Source organism: Chelmon rostratus, chromosome 5 (genome assembly GCF_017976325.1).
Source record: "Chelmon rostratus isolate fCheRos1 chromosome 5, fCheRos1.pri, whole genome shotgun sequence".
NCBI lineage: Eukaryota > Metazoa > Chordata > Actinopteri > Chaetodontiformes > Chaetodontidae > Chelmon > Chelmon rostratus.
The window spans coordinates 8,089,263-8,116,821 of record NC_055662.1 but is presented as its reverse complement, the minus strand read 5'-3'; the positions used below and the strand labels follow the sequence as shown (position 1 = coordinate 8,116,821).

The 27,559-nt window shown below is 40.9% G+C and overlaps 1 protein-coding gene across 2 annotated transcripts in view; it reads right to left on the bottom strand.

Moving 5' to 3' along the window:
* LOC121607207 (protein unc-13 homolog B-like) overlaps window positions 1-27,559 on the bottom strand; it is a 181,070-nt gene that overhangs the window by 76,564 nt on the left and 76,947 nt on the right. For both annotated transcript variants that reach the window (XM_041937920.1, XM_041937921.1), the window contains exons 11-14: window positions 6,866-6,915; window positions 6,643-6,718; window positions 5,108-5,113; window positions 1,777-1,851 (exon numbers count right to left, since the gene is read on the bottom strand). In XM_041937920.1, the coding sequence (XP_041793854.1) occupies window positions 1,777-1,851; window positions 5,108-5,113; window positions 6,643-6,718; window positions 6,866-6,915 (207 nt within the window). The remainder of the gene's footprint in view (window positions 1-1,776; window positions 1,852-5,107; window positions 5,114-6,642; window positions 6,719-6,865; window positions 6,916-27,559) is intronic.

Sequence of the window (27,559 nt, the reverse complement as noted above, 5' to 3'; positions counted from 1 at the left end):
TTACTTGATTTTATTACCTCTGATCCTTTATACATAATGACATTCCTCTAAGTCATATCCACTAAGGCTCCTGCCTTTGTTACTGCCAGTGTTATTATAACTGAAAAAGTAGCGATGGATTGATGGCTATAAAAATCATTCCTTTTGGCATCATATTTACAGAAGTTTTTCATGTTTTCCCAGGTTGTCAGCTTGAGAATATCTGCTCAGTGTCTGTGTTCATGAGCCAGCAAAAAAAAGGTTGCACATTTCTTAACATATGCTACTTCCATCTGTCAGTATAGCTCTAATAATGGAACAGCTAACATTGAACATATACAGTATATATCTTAATATTTTCCAGTGGTCTGTAGGTGCAAAACCCATCTGTAAATAAGGTGAGGTAAGGTTACAAGGCACATATACAGGTTCTGTATGTGTTTGTGTATGTTATCACCTTTGTTTGTGTATGTTTTCACCTTTGTTTGTGTATGTTATCACCTTTGAGTAAGTTAGTATGAATAACAAAACAAATATATAACTTTGTCCACGACTACATTAACCTGCCTTGCCTTGTGCCCAATGTGAACATGCAACAACTAAGCAAAATAATGACTGAGATTAAGTATCATAAATTAATTAAAGCTTCAGGGGGCTGCTCACTTACAGGTTTGATAAATACAACCTGTTCTTGACTTTTACAGTTTATATCCTTTTTCTGCTAAAATATATGACAATATGCAACTAAGGTGGACAAAATATTGGAAACACCTCCTATACAATGCAGACCACTCCACAAACCACATCTTACAAACATACTGCAGAGCTGAGGCAACATGAAAACAACTAAAACCGTAAAGTCAGAGAAAACTGAACATTTTACTGAGGTGGTATTAATTGCAGAGTTGTTTTTCTTTAACATAACATGTAGGTTTACAGGGGCTTTGTGTTTCTGGTTACTCACTCAATGCTAAACATGTGATAATCCACCTGTGTGTCTGATATGTAAATCTAGCAATGCACACTTTCAGTTCCCACTCCAGTAAGCTGCAAATGTTTTAAAAAAAGATGCTTTTTAAAAAAAAACATTTTAATATTCCCAGGATTCCTGTTCAGTGTAATTATACAACATAAATTATATTCTTTGCAAATTGGCAGTTGCTTTGTTCTCCATTGTATTATTTTCTGCTACAGTCACTGGTCTACTTTACCCACTGAATAATTAATGTTTCACCTACTGTAATGTAATCTCCACTGTGACATGACACAGTACAGCAGGAAAGGCACAAGACAAACAATAATAAACAATAATGAAACCTCATCCATTCAATTATGCCTTGCTGCTCCCCAGCCTCCATTAAAACCGGACACTGCCTAAAGTTGACTCAGCAAAATTCAGAGCCTACAGTATATTGGCTCTTCAACAAACAGACTGACAATACAGCCACGACATAACAATGGCAGGACTACAGTTGGTGAGAAAAGTGTGAAAAAGTGTGTGTGTGAGTGTTTGTCTGTAAATACAAGTTAAGATTTGTGTGGATGTCCATTAGCTGGAATTCAGATGACAGGGTTCCTGTACATAACTATAAAATGTGTGTGTGTGTGTGTGTGTGAGTGTGTGTGTGTGTGTGTGTGTGTCTGTGTGTGTATGTGAACAATAAATTCCTTATGTTGTGGGGACAAAAATCTGTTTTTAACAGTCACATTGTGGGGACTTGCCTTCCTGTCCCCAAAAATGTGTGTGTGTGTGTGTGTTTGTGTGTGTGTGTGTGGCATATGTATTTGACCACTCACAAGCTCTTCGTCTTTCAGTGAGGTCCGTGTGGCCAGTGTGTGGGCGAGTCCAGCTTTCCTGGACTGTATCATAGACTGGAAACGAGAGAGAGAGAAAAAGCATCAGTCATAAACAGCCACAGAGAAACAAAAAACAGCCACAGAGAAACAAACAAGGTAAAGAGGACAGAAAGCGCCAAAGAGAAAGAAATTTCAGGAAATCAATTCTCTGTGTGATGTTGGGCTCTTTCGACTTTGAAGGTCGTGGAAACTTCTCTCTTTGAACACACACTTTCGTAAACCCGCCACGCATCTCTCCTTGATTCCTTCCTTGAGGACAAACACTCACATGTTTAATTTAATACATTTGTGAGGATCTTCACTGCAGGTGCTATAACAAGGGGTGCTTCAAGTTTTTTTGTCCCCACTACAAATGTGGATACTTCAAGAGACTTTGCAGCATCACATGCACTCTAATATTCAATACTAAATTGAGCAAAGAGATGGCATTAAAGGAGTTTGCTCAGCTTAGCAATGAAGACTGAAAATACAGGGACACTGCCTTTCTGGCTGTGTCTAAAGGTTTGAACTGACATGTTATATCTTGTATGTTTAATCTGTACAAACCACACAGTAAAAGCGTAAATTGAATTAAAAACAATTTGCTATTCTACAGGCAGCTTTGGTCCAAACTGTGTCTCTGCTGGGAGCAGTAACTTCCAGGAGTAACCGCTGGAAACTGCTCAGAGCCAAGATACAGTCGGCAGGCTTTAGAGGTGCTGCTATGTGGGTTTTGTTACCTATGAGCACAGCCAGGCTAGCTGTTTCCTATTTCCACTCTTTGCGCTAAGCAAAGCTAATAACCTGCTTGTTTTGGCCTTTTATTTAATGGGTAAACATGACTGAGGTATCAATCGACTAACCCAAGTCCCCATCAGAAAGTGAATGAGCATATTTCTCAAAATGTCAAAACTATTCCTTTAAGAAAAAACAGTGAAGCAGTTTTTTTAGCAGATTATTTTGTATTGTGTATGGGTGCATATTGTTTTCTGTCTGTCTGTCAGTGTGGATGTGCTGTCGCTGGACGGTTGGGACATGATTAGGACAGCCTTTCTACTGAGGTTCAAATGTAGTTTTCATCCTTCAGCAGTGCTTTAGAGCTGTGAAACACCTGACAAACGACCTTGAAATAGACGCACAGCTTCTTTTTTTAACGCAAAGTAGCTCTGCTCACAGCATCTCACTGACACATGCTGTCATCTGTCATTAAGTTAAACTGATTACTGCCATTTATTTGCCGCAGCACTCTGTGATTCATCAACTCACCACATATCTGGTCACTGTAAGAGACAATATTTAAATCATGTGGAAGGAGGCGTTTTTGATAGTTGGTTGTTGTATTTAGTATCCTTTATGTGACATCACAAGAAGGAGGACACCAAGTCAGACACATCTTTGTCAAGAATAGCACAATGAAGTTAAATACTTTGTCTCCATAGTGATCCTTGATGTAGACATAGCAAATATGCAGGAGTCCAGGTGACGACTGCACTGTGCATAATGTTAACTGGACTACACAGATTGTGAAACATATTACAGACCTCCAGCTATAGCTCACCAGGATTGGTCTTTTTTGATTGATTTTATAGTGCTCAGACTTTTAGAGCTCTAGAACACTGAGCTCTCTGACACCTAGAAGACCACAGAAGAAGACATGCCATCACCTGACAAGAGAAGAAGGCACGGTGCAGGAGCTGGGGTGAGGCCTGTAAGGTGGTCTGAAAACTGTGCCACTTTTCTGAAGCCCTGTCCAGCAACAAAGCCGTGGTGTATGTGGTCCCATCGCCTTGACTGGGCACAGTGCTCCGGTGGGTTTTAAATTAGGGCAACATAAATCATTTGAGGTGACAAGAAAGTCTAAAAGCTCACATTTGCAGGAGCAGGAGAAAATGTAATCACAGTTCTAAATGCACATGCTGGCCACAAAAGTGCTGACCAACCTAGTCTGTGTGACCATAAAGACACGCTGAAAAAAGTACCGAACCCAGGAAACATACAAACCTCGGCACATACTTTCAGCTATGTGAGGTCTTTCAATCCTTACAATTACAACACAAACCACACTGATCTGTTCATATGTTCTTTGCTTATTTGCAGATTTTGTTGCTATATAACAGGGGCCATCGATTACATTCGGGGGCCAGATTTTTCGAAGCAGACACAGTGGGGGATGGCCTAATTAGCCCATTATTGTTTAATATTTTCACATTCTTACAAAATCAATGTTATTTTTCAGGCAATATTAGTGTGAACACACTCTGAAAAACATAGAAAATCCATAATGATAAGTAGATACTTAACTAGAAAATACTCACAGACCTCCACCGAGGAGGCAGTCAGTGCTCAGTACAGAACCCATAGTTCAACAACTAATGAATGAGTCCTGATCTCAGCAAAAACTCCTCTTCAGGATCTCAGGAAGTAAACAAAAATACTCAGCTTGACTCAAGGGCTGTGCTACAAGGGCTGGCCAAAAAAACAAAAACAAAGTGACACCTCTTGTGTCTAATAGACAAGCTTTTCTCTGACACCTCTGGAGTTGCCTCCTTTGCTCCCGCCATCGCATTGCGGCTCCAGGGAATGGCCAGCCTGCATGATTTCACCACATGATTCATGTGATTCATGGACTTTTAGACCATTGTCCCACAGACTTTATATCTCTTCCAACCTCATGGGTGTTTTTTCGCTCAGACTTCTGCTATGACCTTCACTCTGAGGATCCACTTCAAATCAAAGGAGACAAGTTTCTTTAATGAGATGAGTCAAATTTCTTAGATCTCTGCAACTGAATATTCACAGCTCTAACCACTCAGACATGTCCCAGCCTCCCTTAAGTACTTCAAAGTAAATGTGAGACTAAAGGGAGAAAGACATCATTTTCATTTATTAGCATTTGTTTGCTTAAAGAGGCAGTGTTATTTACTTTTTGACTTGATGAATCACAGCAAAACAAACCTGTTAATTAAGGGACCTGTAGCTAAAAAAACAATCAGAGAAAAAGCTTTCTACTCTCTAAGCATAAAGCAGCTGAGGGAAAGCATTCACGAGACGGAGTTTATTTCCCTTGTGTTAGTCAGAATGTTTGAAATACAGGGGAACAATGGCTGATTTATGTATGAGGGTGCGCTCGTGCATATGTGTGCATGCACATACCAATTTTCTATAAAGGTACAACTTCATGCAGAGCAGATCGAAATGCTTTGCTACAATCAGGACCATTAGAGAGTTTGAAAGTAGCCGATCATACAAATGGTAAAACACAGCAGCTGAAATTCTCTTCTCTTTTACTCACCATAGCCTGAGGGCCGACAAAGGGAGGAAGACAACATGTGCAAGCAAAGAGAACAAGAAAAAAGCAAAGGTTAGAGACAAACAAACAGGTTCCCTTCTGAGAGGATCAACAGCTTTCACCTTGTATTCAGCTATTTGGTGCTTGTAAAAAATTATTACACAGCCGGTGCCACTGCAGAAGTGCTTCTTCATGCATTTATCCTGTACGCAGCCTTCAAGTAATCATACCTCAAGGATGAAATTAGCTGACTGTAACATGCAAAACTCAAAAACATGACTTTTCTCTGCTGCTTCCAATGCTGAAGCAAAAGCTAACAGGTCATTACAGCCTAAATCATTAACCAAAGGTAAAGGGGCATCTGGTGCACAGCAGTTGCAAAGAAAAACAGAAACAGAAACAGGAACATATAGGAAATACAGAGGCATTGGAAACCAACACCATGTAGAGAACATTTTGGTTACTGCTACATGAAACAAAATAAAACATGACATCAAGTTAAAAAAATTGAAAGCCGTCATTAGTCTGATGACCACTATCAGACATATCAGTCTTTACTCTTTACAGCTCATGCTCATTATAGCTTGTGAAGATTACGAATGTTGGAGATTTTTTCCAAATGGACAGCTAAATATAATGATATACAACTTTCCATCTTAGTGGGAAATATTCAGCAAGAGGTGGAGAAGCTTTTTGTGATTAAACAACCAGAGGCTATTAATCTTACGCTGTCATTCAGGAGTTACATTTCAGACATCCAGTCAAAGGAAGCCTCCAACTTCCCCCAAAAGAAGTTTGGAGTAGATTTTTGTTCTCTGTTATGTTGTGATTATACAAAGTGAAAAAAACACCACATCTGCTTAGAAGTTTGGAGGTCACACTGTAAAATGTCACCCGCAGTATTAAATCAGTTGCTTATTTGTTGAGGAAGGAAGTTCTCATGTCTGAAAATGATTCACATTGTTGTTCATATCCAATAAAAAACATTATCAACTAACCAGATAAGATGACTGTTTTTATAGTATGTACTGAAGTGATGGAGTTAGACAGCATTGCCATTGTGACCCTGACAGGTGCAGCGTGGCAAACCTGCTATGTATCAATAGCAGAGTAATTTAGAGGGTTGCTAGACTTTATTGTTCTGTCCATTCTGTATAAAGGTGTCACGTGACTCCATCTACGTAGATAAATGTACAACCTGTACAACATTGAATAAAACTTTGAAATCTAATTCTAAAATGATCCTCAATATAGGGCTTCATTGTTTTTATATAGGCGGTAGATTTATTGAGGGATCGACGTAACATCTCTCTTAAATCACTGTGTGTCCTTTTCTTCTCCACTCACTATTGTTCAGTGTCAATTTGATATATGGCCAAATTCAGATACTGTTGAATTTACCAAAAATAAATAAATGAACAAATATGTAAAAAGATATTTCTGAGTCAGACAATCTTTCGTGAAAAAAACTCAAGGTAAGGGTTAGAGATGAGGTTCAAACTCAAAATGTTAGGAAGCAGATATCGAGTGATGCTCACCAGTTCACTAACGAGGGGGATGGGCCTCCTCTTGCGGAGGTCTGGCATGCTATCAATGCCAAACGGTGTGTTTCCGCTATACAAACAAACAAACACCAAAATGCAATGATCAATGAGTGCAAACACTGCATCGGGTAATCTTTTCTCATTCACACACACACACACACACACACACACACACACACACACACACACACACACACACCAAAAGGTGTTTACTGACCCTGGTTTGGCCCATGGGTGCTTGCTGGGGTCACCATCTTGATCTCGGCTCTGAAATAGAGTGTCAAAGGTTATGAAGGTAGCCATTTAGAGGCTGACAGCCTTTATTGGATTCATGACACTGGAGCATGCACAAGCATGAGAGAAACAGCAAAGTGAGAAGGAAACACCAGAGAGAAACACTGGGATCAAACTGGGTTGGTTGAGTTTCAGTACTGCATGCCAAAGACAACATTCATACATATTGTCCCTGTACAGATATGAGCATCATAAATCTGGTTTCAGCCTGTAAAATAAACACCTACCAAGCCACACATGCTAGCAGTAAACTAAATATTGACCTCCTAACAGTGTTTTTTTTTTGTCTGACAGCTAGTAAAAAAAACACCAGTCAAATGCAAACACGGTAGCCTGACAGACTCTACATCAATTTTATTTTTTACCAATATTGTATCCTAATCAATACTGACCTATTACTCTACAGCATTCTTATATTTATGAGTGAAACAACAAATGTTTTTAATAGGCCACAGATGCATTGAAGCTAACATGTAGTAAAGCCCAAAGCTATTTCATTTGCATTTTCCAGAAACTGACAGAGAACAAGATAAACACAATAAAAAGGAAAATTAAATCAAAAGAGAAACTGACATGTTCAAATAATATACAGAAACTGTACACACAGAACAATTTCTTTTAGGATGTCATGTCAATATAGTTAATGGGAGAGAAACCACAAAAGAGGTAACCTGATCTCCATCTTGACTTCCATCTGTAAAACAGCATAAGAGGGAAAGAGAAACAGACAGGAAACAGTCATGGACAGTTTCGACTCATCATGCAACTAACAAGACACACCCTGGATTATTCATGTTGTTATAAATGCTTGGGTAATGCTCAAAGCAGCGCTGCCACTGAGTTTTCACATAGAAGGTCTGAGGTCATAAATGTTTCATTAACATGTATAATTTATCATGAAAATGACTCTTAATATTTTCCTTCTCCTTCCTTTTTAATGTCAGGCTTGCTTTCCTAGGAGATAATTAATGTTTTCTAATTCAGCAAATGGCTAGTGCTGGTGCCTTGGAGAGGAGTAAGGTCTCATGAATGGCATGTGATTCATTTCTCTCAAGGGAGTACAAAATTATAGTATCAGCAATGACAGTTTGGTGCAGTAAATACCTAGGAGACCTTTGTTTACAGGGGCTTATATTATTGCTGGGTGAACATACTCAAAGTGGATACCGGCGGTTATCCTTTTTTCAATGTACACTTTGCACTGTTACTGCAACAGATCATAAAGTTTTTGCAAGAGTAAGAGGACAAAAAGGTGGGGGTGGGAAGGACAGTTTTCAAGCAAACAAAACCAATTGTTTCATTGTCAATAACAATGAAATAACCTCTATGAATTCAACATGTAATCATGAAAAGAAATTCAAATAACCCAAATAAATTAAAATACCGAAAAACCAACTGCCCTTTTGTCTTGAGGGCTGTGGAAACAACTCAAAAAATAAAAACAAGCGAAATGCACACAATGAAACAAAAGATGATTCCAACTCAAATCCAGTGATGACTACCTGGTTCAAAGTCATCCTGAGAGAAGGTGGACATGGTCATACTGGCAAGGTTGCGTCTGGTCTCCCTCTTTTCCCGCAGAATCTGTTGGAAGGTCCGCAAGCACTTTAGCCTGCGTTCATCCAGCTGGCTTATCTCCACGGATGCTGCATCTCCTTCAGCTTTGCCCACTGTAGCCACAATGTCTGGAGTGGATTGCTGTGGCTGTGGCACCTCATTTACTCCCTGCTCCTCTAGTGCTACAGGTTCATCAGCCAAGAGGGAGGCTGAGAGGGATTCTGCAGTTGTGCATTGCGAAAGCTGGGCTTTACCAGGCAGATCTGCAGGACCATCTGCAGGACCATCTGGAGGATCTTCTAAAGGGCCTTCTGAAGGGCATTCTGCAGGTTGTTCTTTTAGGCCATCAGGTGGAGACAGTTTTGCAGTGGTTGGAATTGGGTCAGGGCAGACTGAAATTTCTTCTACATGTGGGGGGATCTTGTCTGAACAAGTAGGATGTTGGCAGGTATCTGTAGACTCCAGTATAAGGCTGTTGTTGGCTTCTTCATGCATATGCTCCATAGAGAAAATATCTAAATTGTCTAGAGTATTGTTTTTGCTCAATTCCCCAACAGCAACACTATGATCAACCACATCACCTTTCAGAGTTTTGTCAAATGTTTGGTCAATTTGTGCCTCATAGCATACAGATCTTGAAGGCAACTCAGCTGTAGACAGGTCAGAAGGCATTGATATTTCAAAGTCTGTTTCCTCTCCAGGATTCTGGGCTGCCGGTACTTCAAGTTTGCGCAATGCTCCACGCAAGGCAGAGCTAAAATCAAGCACAGCTCTGCCAATGCGCTTGACATTGAAACCTCCAGCTTGTGTGTCTGCACTGCCAGGGTGAGGGAGTCGGCTTTCTAAGCTTTGGTTGCTGGCTCCAGTCTCTTGGATGAATGGCCTATCCACATCAGCTACAGTGGTACGTAAGGATGCCTCTTTCCATGTCACTGCTGAAGACTCTTCATAGGCTAAATAATTTTCCTGATAACTATCAACTTGACAGTCTGTTGTGTAGCTCTGGGCATTCGATTGCCCATAGTCAAATTCCTCTGTTTCTCCATCATGCCCATCCACTGAATGGTAACCAGAACTTTGAGGGTAGGAAAAATCTGCAGCACACTCGTATCCTACAGTGGGGTTTTCAAAGTTGGTATCTGTTGTAACAGGAATCCCAGATTGGGTTTGAGGCCTTCTCCTCCATGACTGCCACTCCTCCCGGCTAGAAGTGCTGGCGGGTGAGTTGTAATGTTTCGCAGAGCGAACAGAGAGATGTTCTGAGCTTCCTGTGGAGCACTGTCCTGATGTACCATATCCTCCTGTACCTCTGTAGTGATCCCAGCTACCAGCTCCTTCACAGCAAAGAGAGCTCTCACCTTCATGCTCCTCCAGACCACTATGCCATACAGACTCCCCTGTAGCACTATGTGGTGGTCCAGTGTTAGTCCAGTGTTCCTCCCCATCAGTAGCTCTTTGTTGCTTCCTTCCATGACTACATGATGGTCTCTCTAGATCTGACTCAGACTTGGAACTATGATCAGAAGACAAGGAGCTGGTGCTTGGACAGTCTTGGCCATCCTGTCTTTCAAGGTAGCCAAAGCTAAGCTTTCTTGCTATGGCACCTACTGGGATATCTGAACTATGGTCAGAGTTATCATCTTGTTCCTCCAGGTCCTGATGATCCACTGACTCAGCAATTGGGGACACAGTAGACTCTTCTGCCCTTGGTAACAGTAATTCTGCATGGATGCTATGCCGCTCATTGCAAACTTGGGGGAAAAGATTTGAATGAGATTTTGGCATTGCACTCCCTAAACTGCCGTAAGCACTGGCAGGCCTCCTGCGGGGGGACTGTCCATCTTTGCACCCTACCCCTGACCAGGTGCCTGCATGTACCCCTGAACCACTCTTGTTGCTAGAACGAATGCCTTCAATCTCCATCAATACAGCATCTACACAGGATGATACTTCCTCAACTGAGCCTCGAACTGAGGTCAGGTAATCCCTGAGGTCAGAGATTTCTTCCTGGATCTTGTTGATCCCCCGCAGCTCTTTTAGAATGTGCTCAATGACAGCACTTGATGCCTCCTCTTTATCTTCATCCTCTTCCACCAGTGTGCCTGGGAGAGCTCTATTGAAGTTGTAGTCCACGCAGTCACCAGCAGAATAGGGTCTCTTTGGCCGAAAACAGGGTGAAGCAAAATCCCGTCTGGCTGCCCCTGCAAATTTAGCACCATTCATGTCTGGGCCTATTGGGCTGTAGTGCGGGGGTGGTCGCATCTGTTCAGGAGATGCCCGAATTTCACCTTCAAAGGAGATTCGTTTCAGATTTGCTGGAGATCTGCAGCTTTTATGCTGCAAAGTGCAGGGTATTCTTATGCATCCTTCTCTGTTCAACTCCACCTCTCCTACACATGGTGGCCCTGGTGATACTTCATGTCCTTTACCATTTGACACTTTTGGAGAGTAGGCTTCAGCCCTGGGGCTAACCTTTGGATATAGACTTCTGTGCTCCTTTCTGCCCTCCTGTGTTTCACCCTCCCCCTCCTCCTCAATGCCTGCATAATAGAGGTGGGAATCTGGGACATGGTGGTCTGCAGAACCTTGCAATAGACGATGTATTTTACCCCTAATGACAAGTGCTACCCTGGGGTTTGGAGCCCTCTTTTTGGGAGAATGGACTTTTGCCTTTGTGCCTCCTTTAGGGGCAACACCTGCTCCATGTTGTCCATTGAAGCGGTTCCTGGAGAACATATTCTCAGGAGAACAGTCTGTCCTCATCTAGTTCCCCACATTGTCAGTGGGAGTTACTATCAAAATGCCCCCGGTTTCATAGTTCATTAATCAAGCCTGTTGGAAGCTTATTCAGCCAAACTACTTAATGTCAGTGGTCCATGACTAAAAGGGGAAGACAAAGAAAATCACTTTTAAACACTGAAACACTGTAGCATCAAAGTCAAGTGAAAACTGGGGAAAGAAGAAGACATTTGAGGAGTTATATTCCTTTTTTAATGAAGATAAACCTCTTTGCCATCATCAGAGAAAGAGAAATAACCTGCTCAGATCTCATATGCCAACTCTAAAAGTATGAAAGCAGACACAATTACGTGTAAATTTAGACATAACATAGTAGCTTGTGCACTCATTCACACAAAAAATATAGATCACAAAAACGAGTAAGTGCTGTATTCCCAAAAACTCCTCTCCTTGCCTAGAAAGCAGAAATTACACACTTGTGTATAATGTCATAACATGAAAATATGATATGATAGGTGTTGCAGTCTGTGTTATCACCTCTCTGGTGAACATTTAAACCATGTCCTCACCATACCGGAATTACAATGGAATTATAATAGAATAATATATTTTCAGGTTAAATCAACCCTCAGAACACAATGACTATATCAGTACAGACTGACCATATCAGTTGAGTTTGAAAAGCAAACTTTCCCTGCAGAACATCAAAAGGATAGTTAAATTGCTTGGTATGATCTATTTACTGGAAGTAAATAAGCTGTATTTGCTGTGTAAATGCTCAATGAAAGAGATATATGCAAATAATGAGAATGGCAGGCATCCTGAAGTTCAACAGGAAATGAGAGCACGTCAGAGTGACGCATGTTCCAGTCCATTGGAAGGCAATGCAGCCTTCATCAAATATAACAATGAAATGCTTCTTGTGCTGTGTATTTAAAATTGTGAAGATTCTTGGATACAGACGGTCCACGTTGTTGCAGCGGATGATATAGTACCTGACCTTTCCTAATCTCTTTCAATCACTACAAGCGGACATCATCCAATTTCAATTAGATTGGCAGGACACAGGCTTTCTAATATACCTCTCAATTGTCTGTCCTTCAAAGATACAGACACACAGACATACACACACACACACACACACACACACACACACAGACACAGACACAGACACACACACACACACACACACACACACACAAACACACAATAATAGAAAGATGCACACAGAGAAATTTGAAGTAACCATTCTGTCACATTTGGTCAGGTCAGGAAGTATCTGACACCATCATGTATAACATGTATAATCACATGGCTAAATAATCTCAATCTGTTCTGAGAAAATAATCTACTGAGGAGGAATGAACAGCACATGTCTTGAGTGTTTGCACAGAGACAGATTCTGACCTGTTACTCTCACACTTGCACACACGCTACCATTACACTGTTTGGTAAAGACAAACTTTCACACACGCGGCAAGTTCAAGATGAGCAATGGCTCACATCACCGTCTTGCGTCTATATCACATCTCTTACTCACATCCATTATTTAATATTAAAGGCTACACTATTTAGACCAGATCCTTAAAATTATATGTCTTTGGCTGTAAAAACCTTATACTGTAGTCGAGCTTGCATAAATAATAATGGAAATAATGAAAAAGTAAGTAGTCTTAATTTCATTTGAGGAGATTGATGAAGACTTTGGGACCTGTGCTGTAGATATTCAGTGGTAGGAAAGCTAGTGAAAACGGGGTTGTGAATAGGGAAGCAGGGTGGAAAATGTAATGCAGTCAAACTTAAATCAATCCCGCCCTGAGGGCAGACCAGCCACCACATTAAGGCAGATATTTTCTGACTCATCTTACATAAATTACTGCACTGTAGAAACTTTTACACCAAACTATAGAAGTTGCAGACAAGCACACACAAAGCTGTCACTTACAATTCTGAAAGTATGAATACATTTAAAGGACATAAGAAAAGATGATGTCAGATATTTCCCCGCACAAATCAGACAAAGATAATACTAGATTACGAATATGACAACAGTTGGAGGAGTTCTTTTTGGTGCCCTTGGTTCAGGAGTTGAAAGTATAATTAATTTTCTACATAACGCAAGGTGACTGAAATTTGGTGCACCGCCAAGCCTTGGAATGGCATTAAACTCTACTGCTTGAAACATCAGTACAAAAGATGAGCGACTGTGAGAAAATGTCGAAGGTACAAGTCTGTAGACACTGAAACACAAGATGAGAAGTCAACTACGGCTGACGAGTGGAGGAGCATTGAGATGGGAAAGGGAAAAATACTTTTTCTAATCTTAAATGTTTTTTGTCACAAATAATGAATGTTATAGAAAATTACCTGATATTTAAAAACACGTTCAGGAGCTTTACCTGACAAACTGTCAGCAGAGAGAGTGGCATTTCTTCAACCTTTTCTCATGAGGGAAAAAATGTGGCGATGCTTTTCTCACTGGCAGCATTACCACGTATGCTTCACGCTGGTTGTTTTTCTTCCTGGGAGCCTGGTGGAGAGCAGCTGGCTGATGGCAGGATAGGAAGCTCCACCATCTCCATCCATCCCCACTGATTAGTGAGCTGCAGGGAGGATGGGAGGAAGCTCTGGGCAGGTGCAAGGGTCCCTAAACCATGTCAAGACTCCAAGACCTCTATAAATATGATGCTTGTTCTGTTTCTTTGTGCAGTTCAAGCTCAAAGCTCTTATTATCAAAACCTACAATTTGCATAACATTACACAAGATTGCTCCTTTATATTATTTAGTTTACTCATCTCTCTGACTCTCCTCCTCCTCCTTCTCCTTATTATTTAGGTCTTCTTGTTGGCAACGCTCCCTTGCTTTCTTTCTCTGTCATTTCACATTGGCCACGACCCAAGAGAGAAACTCACACTCCAGCCAAAAAGGGATATTTTCTAAGTGTCCGCTTCAGTGCCAGCGAATGACAAGGACTACTCCCAAGGAGATCTGATTTCTTCCTCTCTGGTGAATAATGCTGCAGCATTCATTCATGTCACAGCAGAAAAAGTAGAAGGATGGCAGGTCAACTTGTATGCAACTCAGAAATGCTGATGTGTAACAATCAAAATAACAGTGGTCAAGATAAATTACTCCTCGTCTTCATGAGGTGATTTACAAAGAACAATGTTCTTTGTAATCATTGTTGGTCGGGGAAACATTGTAGTCATCATGGCTCCCTGAGCGAGTCAGAGAGGGAAAAGACATCAGAATTGGTTGATTTGCTGCTTTGTGTGTTGCATTGGTCCACAAGTCATAAAAGGCTAACATATACAAAAAAAGACTGAACGCACAGAAAAAACTTCCACAGGCCGTACATGAAGCCACAAGCTGATTTAAAAAATTTTAAAGCGCCTCATATTTTACACTAAAACTGTGGCATGAAACAGCACTTTCTTAGACTTGAATATAAAACTAGCGTGTCTCTAGTCAAGAGCGGAAGTACTGTTCCCTTGCTGTGACTTCCAAGTGCATTCATAGTTTATGGTTTGAAGCTTGTGGCAGTAAATTTGCGGTAATATAAGAACTAAATGATGTGCAAGGTTTGGAACATGTTGCAGATTTGGTCTCCAAGACTGTTGGCCTTCTTGCTCCCTGCCTGTTAGCATCAGTCCATGACCCAAGTTAAGTTAAATAGAAAGTTGCATGGCTCTGGGCCAATTTCCCATTTCAGGTCATTTTCTTGTTTGAACAAATGATCCATGCTGTTGTGTTTCTGGTGAAGACAGTCTCTCATGTTGTTACACCAGGTTTCCCTAAACTTGGATAAATGCTTTATTTATCTTTCCACAAAACCATACGGAATGATTGTCAAATGGCAAACAACATTGTCTAATCACGAAAACATACACTGTGGCATTATTTCCTGTAGCTGAGGCAGGTAATGATCTTCAAACCACACCACACAACGATGCGGTCAAAAGAAAAGAAAAGAATCACATTTTCGATCACTCTCCTCAAAATCCAGATTTTGTCTGAATCTCTTGCATTGTGCCTCAAGACTCAAACCTCAAACTGACTTTGAGCTGTTGCATTGAGTGACAACCTAATAAAAGTGAAATGTTAGTCACTGCTGTTACATCGTGTGAAAGTGATTCTTCTCTTTCATATCATTCGTTACCAACACACCTATTGACTATATTTCTACTGTGACAATGTCAAGTGTACTGCTGCTGTTTATCTCGCCTGTATTGACACATTACAGTCAGCTTGCCTTTTGAGCCAGACAAGTGTTGAATGGTGAATTTATATTCTGAATGATGGATGCTGCAATAACTATGCCAGGAATCTGACTGAGCTCATCAGTGTAGTCACAGGCCTCTGGGTAAATGGCTTTCATCTTGACTGGACCAAGGGCCTTGTAAAAGCTCCTCTGCACGTTTCCTTTTCAAAGGCTGAAAATGTATTGATCAGCGTCTTAAATGCTCTCCTGTAACCAGGCAAACATGTCCTGCCCTTCTGCCAATATCACATTCAGACTATCAATCAAAGAGCAGCATTAAAAGCCATGTACCCAATGGTTCCATTATACCTTGCATCAAATTACAAATCACAGAAAATAACCGAACTGCAGGTACACTTAACAGGTAGAAGGATTGGTCTGGTTTCTCATCTATTTACGTTTTTCCATGGCATGAAAAACAACTACATGTAGTGGTAATGCAGGACAGATGCAGAGAGGAGGTTTTACAACAGAAACCACATTTCAAGTACTACATCCCTGAACAAAAGAGCCACAAAAGGTGTAAGCTTATCTTGTTCAACCTTACTTTTCATGTTGAAAATTAACTGAATTATTTTTCATTCAGTGACAAACATTTTTACAATGATTGCTTTATTTTTTTGCATTCTAATTTATGAAGAATGATCAAAAGAACTTTTAATCCAACTTTTAATCTTTTGCAGTTTTTTCCCCTGATTTTTGAATACTCAGAAAGAAGAAGTTCTTTGACTATGAGGAGTATACATCAAAATCATCTTTTCTGGAAATGCCTCAATAAAATATAATGTTCCAGCCATTACTCCACAAGTTTAAAAAAATACATGACAGACGCAGAAAAGTGCATAACTGCAGCTCATTGGTAACAATTGTTCAGGGGGGATTTGAGCGTGTCTCTATGTAAGAAGCAAAATGCTCCCAAACATCCTGAAAGTCTGAACGTGTGTGTAATGAGCATGCTATTCTGTTAGGACAAAGAGTGCCTGACAGAAAATAAATACCACTATTAGGAGGGGGGTTGAATCCTGAAGAAAAGAATGACAGCAGGAAGAATAGTGGGCAGCTGGCTGGGAAAGAGAGACAGAAAGAGAAAGAAGCAAGAAGAAAAGCATGATAACAGCTGTTTGAAAGAGTGACAAAACAAATAGCAATGACAGGGGTATTTTTAGACTGCAAGTAGATGGAGTGAGTACTAGAGGAAAATAATGTCAAGACAATATGGAGTGGAGCTGTCCACGGTTTCATGTAAAAATGATCCACACAAATTCTTTCAGGCCATGTTAACTGGTCTTGGACTAAGTGTCCACATTTCTCATTCACAATCCACACTATCGCCAACTTTACACCAATCTAGTTCTATTTTTACAAAACACAAACAAAAAATATGTGCAACTTTGGCTTGAAACCCAAAAGAAATAAACAACTGGAAAAACCAATTGGCATTAAAGTCAATGAAAAAAACAAATTCAAGCTAAGTTAAGCTTCTAAAACAGTGTTTTCCTTGACGGCGCAGCATGTTGATATGGCAGATAATACAAGGAAAGAGAAACAAAACAACAAAGAAAAGCATAAAAAGAAGAAAAGTCAAGCTAAGTTCGGCCAGTAGTTTTCTACATGTTGGTGATGGGAAAGGTGACTTCTAACAACATGTCAAAGCACCCTGTCATTCCGCAATGAGGGCCAATTCTAAAGTCAAAGTTGACTCACAGGCATGTAATCCACTCTTTATTTAACTTCAAACTGTCAAAACAATGGCTAAAGTTTTGACCCAGAGAGCAGTCGAATGCACCTTCACTCCTGAGTATCCTCCAGTAAGAACACACATGCGCCAGTACACACCCACCCAGAGGACTGAGTCATAGCTGAGTAGGACACTGGCCCCGCTGTCACCTTCATTAGACTAATTCTTCTGCACACTCTAATTGATTTATCATCGCCACTCCAGCTCCATCCAATTCCATCAGTCTTTTCTCAAACACACACTGCAGATACACATATGCTCTCTCTCTCACACACAAGCTCACACACAGGCACGCACACATTCAGTATATCATGTACAGACTGACATAAGCGACCCTCCTTTCCATTAATCTCACACACACAATCCCACATTAACACGGGCCACCGCCCTGCTACTGGCAGTGAAAGGAAATTCAGTTTGCAGCATGAACAGATTGCCATACAAGGTAAAGTGTTCGCACTTGAAGGCCTCTGATGGGCTCTTGAGCAAAGCTGTTAAAGCAGCCAGGAGGAACGGCCTGGCAAAGTGTGTCACTGTCATTTAGCAGCTAATATGCAGGGAGGGAGGGAGGGAAGGAGGGAAGGAGAGAGGGAGGGTGGTTTGGAAGCGGAAGGTGTGATCACTTTCCTGAGCAAATCCAATAAGCTGGGCCTGCTCCCTCTCGATCCTTTCCTCCCTGTTTGCTTGAGTGAGCGGCTATCCTATGAACCGGCTGCCCGCCACCGGTAACCCGATGCAAATGACAATGCTCCTGAGGCTAACTGATTTAGCTTTCTCTCAGCCCTTTCACAGATGCCAAACAACAATGCTGCATATTGTCATTGCCATTCAGGAAAAACCTCTGTCCACTTTCACTGGCTGTGATAAATCAATGGTTGTGGAGAATGATGCCTGGAGCCGCACCTGTTGCTAAGTCAATGTTTAAAACCTGTTTCACACAGTGTTTTCTTTGTCTTTTAGTGTTTTTTAGGGGAGAGAGTTGATGAAAACCAAAACTGTTTTGTTGTGGTTATCTTTGCTCGAAGCCAATCAGGCCTAAAGTAGCGCTACAATTAACCTGTAGTCAGTTTGTACCAATCAAACATAAACTTCATTAGAAAAACAACAGTGGTCACTTGTTCTAAGGTCTTAGTATGCTTCAAATTAAGTCCTTGTCAGATCAGAGAACTGCACCTGAAAAACCTGTGTCTCACACCATTACAGTGCCAAAATCTGGGGAGGCTGCATCCAACAACGCTTGCAACTTTCTGAAACTGATCAGCGGGGAATGCGAACGGAGAGCGGTGCCAGAATGGAGACCAGAACCTGACTGACTGACCCCATTGACAGAGGCAAGAGAATACAGTACCGAGGTAATTTATAGCGTTTCCAACTAGCGCTCTGACGATAGGGACACCGAAGACATGGCAGTCATTAGCCAGCAGCCAGCTCCACAGGCCCGTGGAGAGGTCACAGCAGGGTCAGGTTGCAAGAAAGCCACCCCAGTGCTGTTGGACTGAGGACAGACTACAGTGACTCACTATCACTTCTTGAGGTATAACGTGTTACTACAAGACCGGATGGGCTGGGGCTAGCTGGTTAGCATGCTAGCTTCAGTAGATATCTCTGTTACACAACATATAGATGCTCTAAAATATCATCGTATCATATTGCTTCACATTCTGTTGATAATTTTAGTACTTTTACTAACTAAATTCTTACATATTGCTCCTTTAAATGTACCACGAAGTAAAGGACTGAAAATCTATTTAGAGGTATTAAACTTTGCAAAATAAATTTAAAAAGAAACCCCAAAGAGAAGTGGGCTATAGCTTCACATCAAATATATGGCCGTGTCCTGTATAGCACTGTTTTAAAATATCATATCATTTGTGTTTTCATAAATATTTGTATGCATGTTCCTAAATTAAGAAATACAGGTCTCTCTGAGCAGCTGTGGATTTCAACTTTTTTAAGCCAGAAGTGTGAAGTTGTGCTGACTGTTGCCTGGATACTACAGATGATAGTATCTAGTATCATTAATACTATATCTATCTGTAGTCTCTCCATCTAATCACACCTCAGATATAAAGCTGGTCTCACACTGCCATTTCTCATCCACTCCTGCCTCCGTCTTATTCTCGTTGCCTCTGTCCCTACAGGAAACCGAGCCGTCCCCTCACCCCTCAACTCATTTTATGTCCAGGTACTGCTCCATGCACTGACCCCTGTTGTCTCTATTCCTTGTTGTATCTGCTTCAAGGCATCCAACTCATTCATCACCTGTCATGTCTGGACTGGACTGGACATACTCCCATTAAACACACACACACACACACACACACACACACACATCCTTGCACTGCTATCTTACATGACTTTCATTGTTTCATTGTTTGCATAGGCAATAACCCCAAACACAACACTTGCCACCACTTACCGAGTGTAACTTTAATCAGTGCTCCTTGTACACGTTGTATCGGAGGCCAGCAGTGTCACAGCCACAACTAGCATCTACAGTATGTTTACATCAGTTTTTCCTTGTGTCACCGACTCTCTCTGTCATTTCAGATCCTGCTATTCCCTCGTGGCCCTGCAGTACTTACAACACCAATGTCTCCCACTTTCAGTCCTCACCCTTAGCTCCGCCCACAGCATACGTCATTTCCCTGCCAGACTGTGCTGTCTTAGCGTCAAGCCTTCACAGGTAACAAACCTGTTCATGCCTACATGTTTTATTTACTTTGTGCCTTGCTCTTTTTTCTTTCTTTCTTTCTTTCTTTCTTTCTGTTCTGCTCTCAGCAAAGCCTGTTGAATCAGTAACACACCTTCAGTTCACATCTCTGGGTTCTGCATCCTAGTACTTTACCTGCCTGAGCCTTCACAGGCTATAGTCTAGGGAAGAAAATCCAACTCAGGGATGTCAAATGCAACAATCCAAGTGTAGTCAATGAAGAAAAGTCCTGGAGAGAACAAGTCAAGGAATAAATGAATTTACAGAAAAATAAGCACAACTCCGACAAAATGAAGTTCATCAAGCCCAAAATCTCAAGCTGTCTTCACTCCCAAATGTCTAAAAGTGTAGATGTACATGAATTACACAGGCAGGTTTGACTTTAATGTTTTTTTTAATGAGTCTATACTCATTTGCACATATAAATGTCAATGTGTCGACTCTATGAATGCCACTGCAAGGTAAACCCAGCCACCTCCACAGCCCTCAGCTCACCCTACAGTTCATGCACATGCTGCTTGATTGACAGCATCCAGATTGCTGTGGTTTTTCACCATGTCAGCCGCAAACAATTAGCGGGGTCAGCATTGGTGTGCTGAAGATAATTTTCAATATCTGTCAGTCAGAGGAGTACATGCAAAGAGATCAAGACCCAGAGGATTTTTACGGCAAGACAGAAATGTCAAATGAAATATGTGCACAATCTATGAATATGCAATCTGGTCTCCAACAGGACAGTGTCACGGGTTTAAAATAATAGACCCAAACGTTTTCACATATACTGGTTTTGCTGCCATCACTGACTGATACAACACAAAAGTGATTCAATCTGTCCACTCCATGAAAATGTGTTAAAATACTTCAAGAAATGTTCCTTCCCCATAAAAACACCTGGCATTTGATAAATTAGGTAACAAAATGGTTGAATACACAAGAGAATAAGTCCCCTACAGACACTCAAATGTAGTCAACATAAAACAGATGTCACAGGCCCATTCACGCAGTTTGACTCTGACAAGACAAGTCTGGGACATGCAGTGAAGAGACAGTATGGCAAAAAGTGTTGAGCAGCCTACTATGTGGGTGCTTGATGGAATTTCAGTTTACAGATTTAATTAAAAACTGGCAAACACTCATCAAAACACTGCTCAAAGCTAGAGCCTGACAGAAAAATTGGATGATTTAGATCATTGATCCCCAACCCGTGGGCCGCGGCCCACTAGTGGGCCGTGGGTCATTTGGTACTGGGCCGCACAGAAAGAAAAAATAATTTCCATTGTTTTGTTGTGGAGGTGCCTGACAGTGCCAGTCTGCAGCCAGGTCCTCTTCACATGATTAAAAAGTGGATTTACGTTCATTATTATTGTTATTATTATCATTAAAGAGAAAATACCACAGTTTTTAATGCCGATCTTATCATTTTATTTTGTTTTTATCTGCTACACCTTTAGACTGGGCCGTGAAAATATTGTCAGACATTAAACTGGGCCATGGTACAGAAAAGGTTGGGGACCACTGATTTAGATGATACTAGGTTATTGCATATATATCGTTAGTGGCCAGTAAGTAAGTGGAAATACAGAGTACAGAAACTAAGTTTGAAGTAATTTAAGAAATAGTGTCACCATTACATTTTCTTTCTTTTCTTTCTTTCTTTCTCCACCAGAAAGCACTGACAAGCTGACTTTTCAATTTTTAGTAAAATGTCTTGTTCAGTATGTTTCTTGAAAAAACTAGAAAAAATCCCCAATAGTAATACCTACTATTGGGGATATCAAGTTTTTTGTCTATGTTATGTGTTTATGTTATATATCTTCTGTTAAACTTCAAAACACAGATATCGATATCTGCCTCAAAAATCCACGATAAAACTGTCTAGACTGACTAAAATCTAGAGTAAAAATGATAAGAATCAAATGACTGAAATACCAATATCAAATACCAATACACAGTTTATGACCACTCATTTTCCTACCATATGTCAAAGACAGATGCAAATACATTCAGCCTATGACTGGTTGTTATTCCTTTTTCCAGCTGACCTAATTAAGTCGATAAAACAGTGAAAACTCTTTATGAGTTTTGGAATCTGTCGCCTACTGTGGGCAGTAAAACTACTGTCTCATCTGCAGTTGGCAGCCATTTAATCAATGACTGGAAGCCCAGTGGCTCCTAACAAAAGGAAGCCTCAGTGCGACCCCCAGTTGTGGACATAAACATAAAGATGATAAAGTTTGCTGCCTTTCCTTCACAGCTCTTTTTACTTTTAAGTACTATTCTAAGCATCTCACATGAAAAATGCATTTACCACAAAGATAAACGACGATGATTTAACACCTCTACAATCATCTCACCACCCACTGAATGTCCTGACCTGCAGGTTGAGAAGTAACGTAACGAAGCAATGCCACTAATTCATTAATTTTTGCTGCTTGGAGCTACAGCTTGGAGCTTCTGGAGACACCCAGGAGCTCCGAACCCTCGACACGTTCACACCCTCCACACACCACGAGTGGGGATCATGACAACCCACACAGTGAGCTGTTTTGGAGAGGCTGCACTGAGCTGGAGGATAAAATACCTTTTTTTCTACTTAAGCAAGCTCACTGCCAAGCCAGACTGGCAGCAGTATTGAGGCAGAGATACCGCACATAAATGCTCAGTCAGCACATGGAATAAAATGATAGCTCAAGGGAAAGAGAAAAGTACATGATTACACTATTGTTTTGGTAGCCTTCTAAAAATAGAATTTCTGACATGACGGTGCAAGTGAAAATTTCTCTTTTCAGCACTTACTCCAACACTTAAGATCACACACACATCCCATTCAGATCTTACAGCACAAAGATAGAGTTTAATCAGGGGGTCTTCTAAGATCCCATGGGGCTAATAAGCCCGTTAGAGCATTCCTTGATTTATTACATATAATGGTCTCTTTTTCAACTCCAAACACTAAAGCTTCCTCAAATGTCTTCATCTTTTCACAGCTTCCCAAAAACAATACAACTGTCATTTTATTAATATCTCTATTCTGATTCCTCAAGTGAAAACAGAGAACCTACCTCACGCAGAAGGAAGCTGAGCCAAGGTGGTAAAACAAGAATCAGAGCCAAGTTTAACAGCACAATCCCAAAAGAACGCTCAGAGATTGATTGCACCTCTTTACGTCATTTTTAAAGATGTGCCAGACGAAAAGCTTTGAAGTGACGAGTTGGAGAAACTAATCAATTCACTCAGCTCCACAATAAATTACATGATATTAGTGGATCAAACGGGAGTCAAAAAGGAAGAAAATTTGCCAGGCTCTCCTTTGCTTTTCTCATGACAGACATGTCAATCATGTCACTTTCCGTCTATTTCGTGTACTCCTCTCTGTCTTGATCACAGCGCTCACTGAGTTGCTTCCCAGCGGTCTCTTTCACTTCCCCTCTCAGCTTGTACACACCACACAGTCTCCTCCTCCTCTCTCTCTCTCTCTCTCTTTCTCTTTCTCTCTCTCTCCCTCTCTCTCTCTCTTTCCATCTCCCTTTCTTCCTGCCTCTCTCTATTTCACATCCTCACATCTCCTGATTGATCTTTATTCCTTCCAGGGTTTTCCTTCTGCCCTCCTCCTCCACCCAGCAGCTCCACTGATCACAGCTTGTTGCACAGCCGACAGACGCGCCACTTCTTGAGCGCTCGCTGTCTTCTCTCTCGCCATCTCTCTCTCTCTTTCTCACCCACCTCTGCCGCTCTCTTTCTCACATAATTTCATTTTTCACACACTCTGGCACTCCGACAGCCACACATACGCTACTCAGCTACGGCACAGTATGCAGATGCCCTCAATACATAATATATTTTAAGGCTATAATAATACCGTTTTTACTGCTTTAACTGTACTTAATATTCTTACTGGCCATTTTCAAATGCAGGATATAGAGGGGCAATTATTAAATCTCTCTTTCAGTTCATGACTTTACCGTTTAGTCCATCAAGGTAAGAATTAAGAGGCCTCAAGGTGACATCTTCAAAAGCCAAAGATATTAAAATTACGATATAACACAAAAAAGCAGGAAATCTTCACTTCTGAGAATTTGAGATTTTCGTTAAATAACTTGAAGGACTCATCAGTTATCAAAACCTTTGATTAATTGTCAAATGGTTGACTAATAGATTAGTCTCAGCACTCTATAGAGTTTTAGATCATTTGATGGCTTTGTCCTAAAACGCCAGGCAGCCATTGATTTTCATTGATTCATTTATAGTATAAAAATAAAGTTTGTTTGTTGCCAAAAAATGTAAAACAGTTTAGCACGCACTTTTAAAATGGTCAGCAAATATTTTAAAGGAAGAATGAGTTTTCCTAAAAAAAACAAAGTATAGACTCAAACAAAAGTAATCTCTCTCAATCATCACTTATGACCCACTGGAAGTGTGTGACGGTGTCCGCATCTGCCGACCATTCAGTTACATACTGCACAAAACAGAAAAGCATGGAAACCAGTAGCTTCCGAGAAAAATACCAAGCAGCAACTTGACTGGCCACTTGGGGCTCTGAAAGACAGTCAATCCCCAAACACCCCCACATTAAAATGCCCAACTTTACAGCAGAAATACACCTGTTAAAAGACAGGTTTCAGCAACCACCCACGCTCCACCTCTTGTCCATTTTTGGATTAGCTGGGAGTTTGGTGGAGTCATGCAGTTTGAAACATACATGTAAACATGATGTTAGGTATTTGTATTGAACGAGCTCAAACAGTTACTTGGCATCGTTCTTAAACCTTCCACTTATAAGCGTTGAATTGACGTCCGCATAACTGAAATGACACAGAAACATACTGTGTATTAGCTCTATTACACTTACAGTGTCTCTCAAAGTTAATGTTCGTGAGTGCGCATCAGTACAATCAGCTCACCACAGATGTAATTCATGTCAAAATTATGATAATGTATTCTGCTTTCTATACTGCTGTGGAAACGTCCGCTTTGAAGCATGAAGGCATCCGCTTTGTTTTGGCTGAGACACAGGCACAAAATGCTTCGGAGCAGTTGGATGGGGATGTGACTTATGGCTCATTAAAAAGCTATTAGTACAATAGAGCATCAAAGCTAAGGCCCGTGGCTACGTAGCCTTTGGCCCATGGCAAGGCAATCAGCCTTGAAGACAAAGCTCATTGTACTAATAACCAATATGATGCTGCTGTTATGAGACATGGAGAAGCATGACTGAAGACAATATGCAGAATAAAGTACATTTATCTGCTACCAAAGCCATAACTGATTCATTTAACATTTATTATTGTTACACCCTACATTACACCCTATTCCACTGCTTAGGAGTTAACTGAATGGCTGTCACGCAATAAAGTGACTACAAATGTGAACAAAATACGCACTTCCATTGCAGAAAAAAGGTAAAATGTCATACAATTAGCACTTCCTATTATGCGACAAAGAAAACCGTCTTTTGCAAAGGGTGGGTGTTCAAATCGTGCTGGAACGGGGTGGGAAAAGATTAATGAGTAGAGGTGATGAGATTACGGCCCTTCTTTTAGTTGTCATTCATCCATTATGGAGGCGAAGCTCTCATAACTCCTAGAAACAGCTTAACACTGTACAGTCTCTGACAGGCCTTTGGTGTGAGTGCTGGAATGTGTGTGTGCCATGATTGTTGGCAAACTGTTCAGTGCCCAGAGGAGTTAAAAACAATGCAACATCACTTCCCTCTCATGAGGGGTCTGATTTTTGCTGTTTAGGAAATTTAGGATCTTAGGATCTTCTCTCCAGCACCACCAAGCTCTTTACATGCACACAGGAAACCAGGTCACTGGCAACACATTCATGTGCATATTATTTACAGTAAATCCAGATTTCGTTCTCACTGCCTATTGTTTTAGAAACAATATTGGCATAATTCAAGTATACTAAAGATCTATTTTATAGATACAATCCTAATGCACTGGACTGACAGCGCAGTCTGGGGATAGACTCTGTAGAGACACAGCACTTACTTTCAGTTCCAGCCAGAATTTGCATTTAATTATTTTGATTTTCTTTTGTTCCTCTGCAGTGCTTTCACAGCATTACTTTCTCTGTCTTTGCTGTGCACATGTTCACATGTAAAAAGTCACGTTTTTCCATTAGAAATCTAGCTGTAATCTATTTCTTCTGATTCCTCGACCCCACTTAGTAAACTGGGTTTCTCATTTAATCGAGCAATTGCAGATATCCAAGAGTGACCAGGTTACTGGAGTGCACATTATTACGCTTATTGTATTAAGACATCACTAGACACAGCTTTACTACAGTGTAATGAGGGCACATAACACGAAGTTCACAGGTTTAAACAAGTCTGCTAATTAGCTTATTACATGGGGTAAAAACTAAAATAATACGATTGAGGTTGTTTCATGTTTCAGAAAGAGAACAACAAGCACACTGTTTTCTCTTCCGACACAAACTAAGGCAGCCGGCCTAAAAAGCCAAGTTTATTTACTTAAATGAAGAAAATGAGCTCAAGCATTGCAGGGACAAACAAGTTAATATTCAGAGCACCGCTGACTTTTTGATTACCATGCAATCTGTGGCTCCCTGGTGCACACGGACTGAGAGAACGCTTCCAAATATGCAAACCTACAATGTCAACTTTTTGCGCACAACTAGTATGAGAGTAACCAAGCCATTTCTGACAAGGCAACTACAGCAGAATACATGTTCTTCACTTCTCAGGTATTTTATGACTCTTTCTGTGAGACATCGTCAGGAAGAGAAATCATGACTACAGCCTCTGTGTAAAAAGCTGTAAAATCCCTCTGAGTGCAGTCATCTCACCCACAAGACTGGTTGTTAGTGAGAGAGGACCCCTTTCATTCACCAGCTGCACTGTCTGTGAACCACAAAATTTAACAGCCACTTTCATTTACTGAATAGACAAACTGCATTTTTGAACAGGAAAGAAACTGATGGTTATCTGCTGCAGCGACTGGCAGAGCAGACAAATAAATCCAACATCCCGCTGTTGACTGGAATTAATTTCATCCCCTCGAGCATTTAAAATATGGTATATGTAATGAGATAAAACACTTGTCCTTGTTTCAGTTTCAGAGATTTAGTCTCCCTCAGACACTTCAGACTCTTATCTAACGCGTTCAGATCAGATGAACACAATCCTGAGTGATACTGAAGTTTAACATTTATTTTTGTTATTGTTTCCCCTTCAGCTGGTTGCATCCTGTGATTTTTAAAGAATGTGAATGAACTAGCTGAGAGAACGTACTGGATAACAGGCCGAATAATAGATGTCAAGGTGTGTGTGTGTGTGTGTGTGTGTGTGTGTGTGTGTGTGTGTGTGTGTTTCTTCACTGCCTGTATAAAGCCAGGTTTTGTCACTGTGGTAAACATGGGGCTGACAGTCAGCTCAGGGGAAGCCAAACATCTGATTTAACACCGGCGCCCTGGAGGGCACAAACGAGGACCCTGCATACCAGTAAGACACACACACACACACACACACACACACACACACACACACACACACACACACACACGTACACACACCACCCACAGGCCTGATTTCCTTGGTGACTTTTAGCCAGTGTCATGCAGCCGCAGTGTTATGGGCTC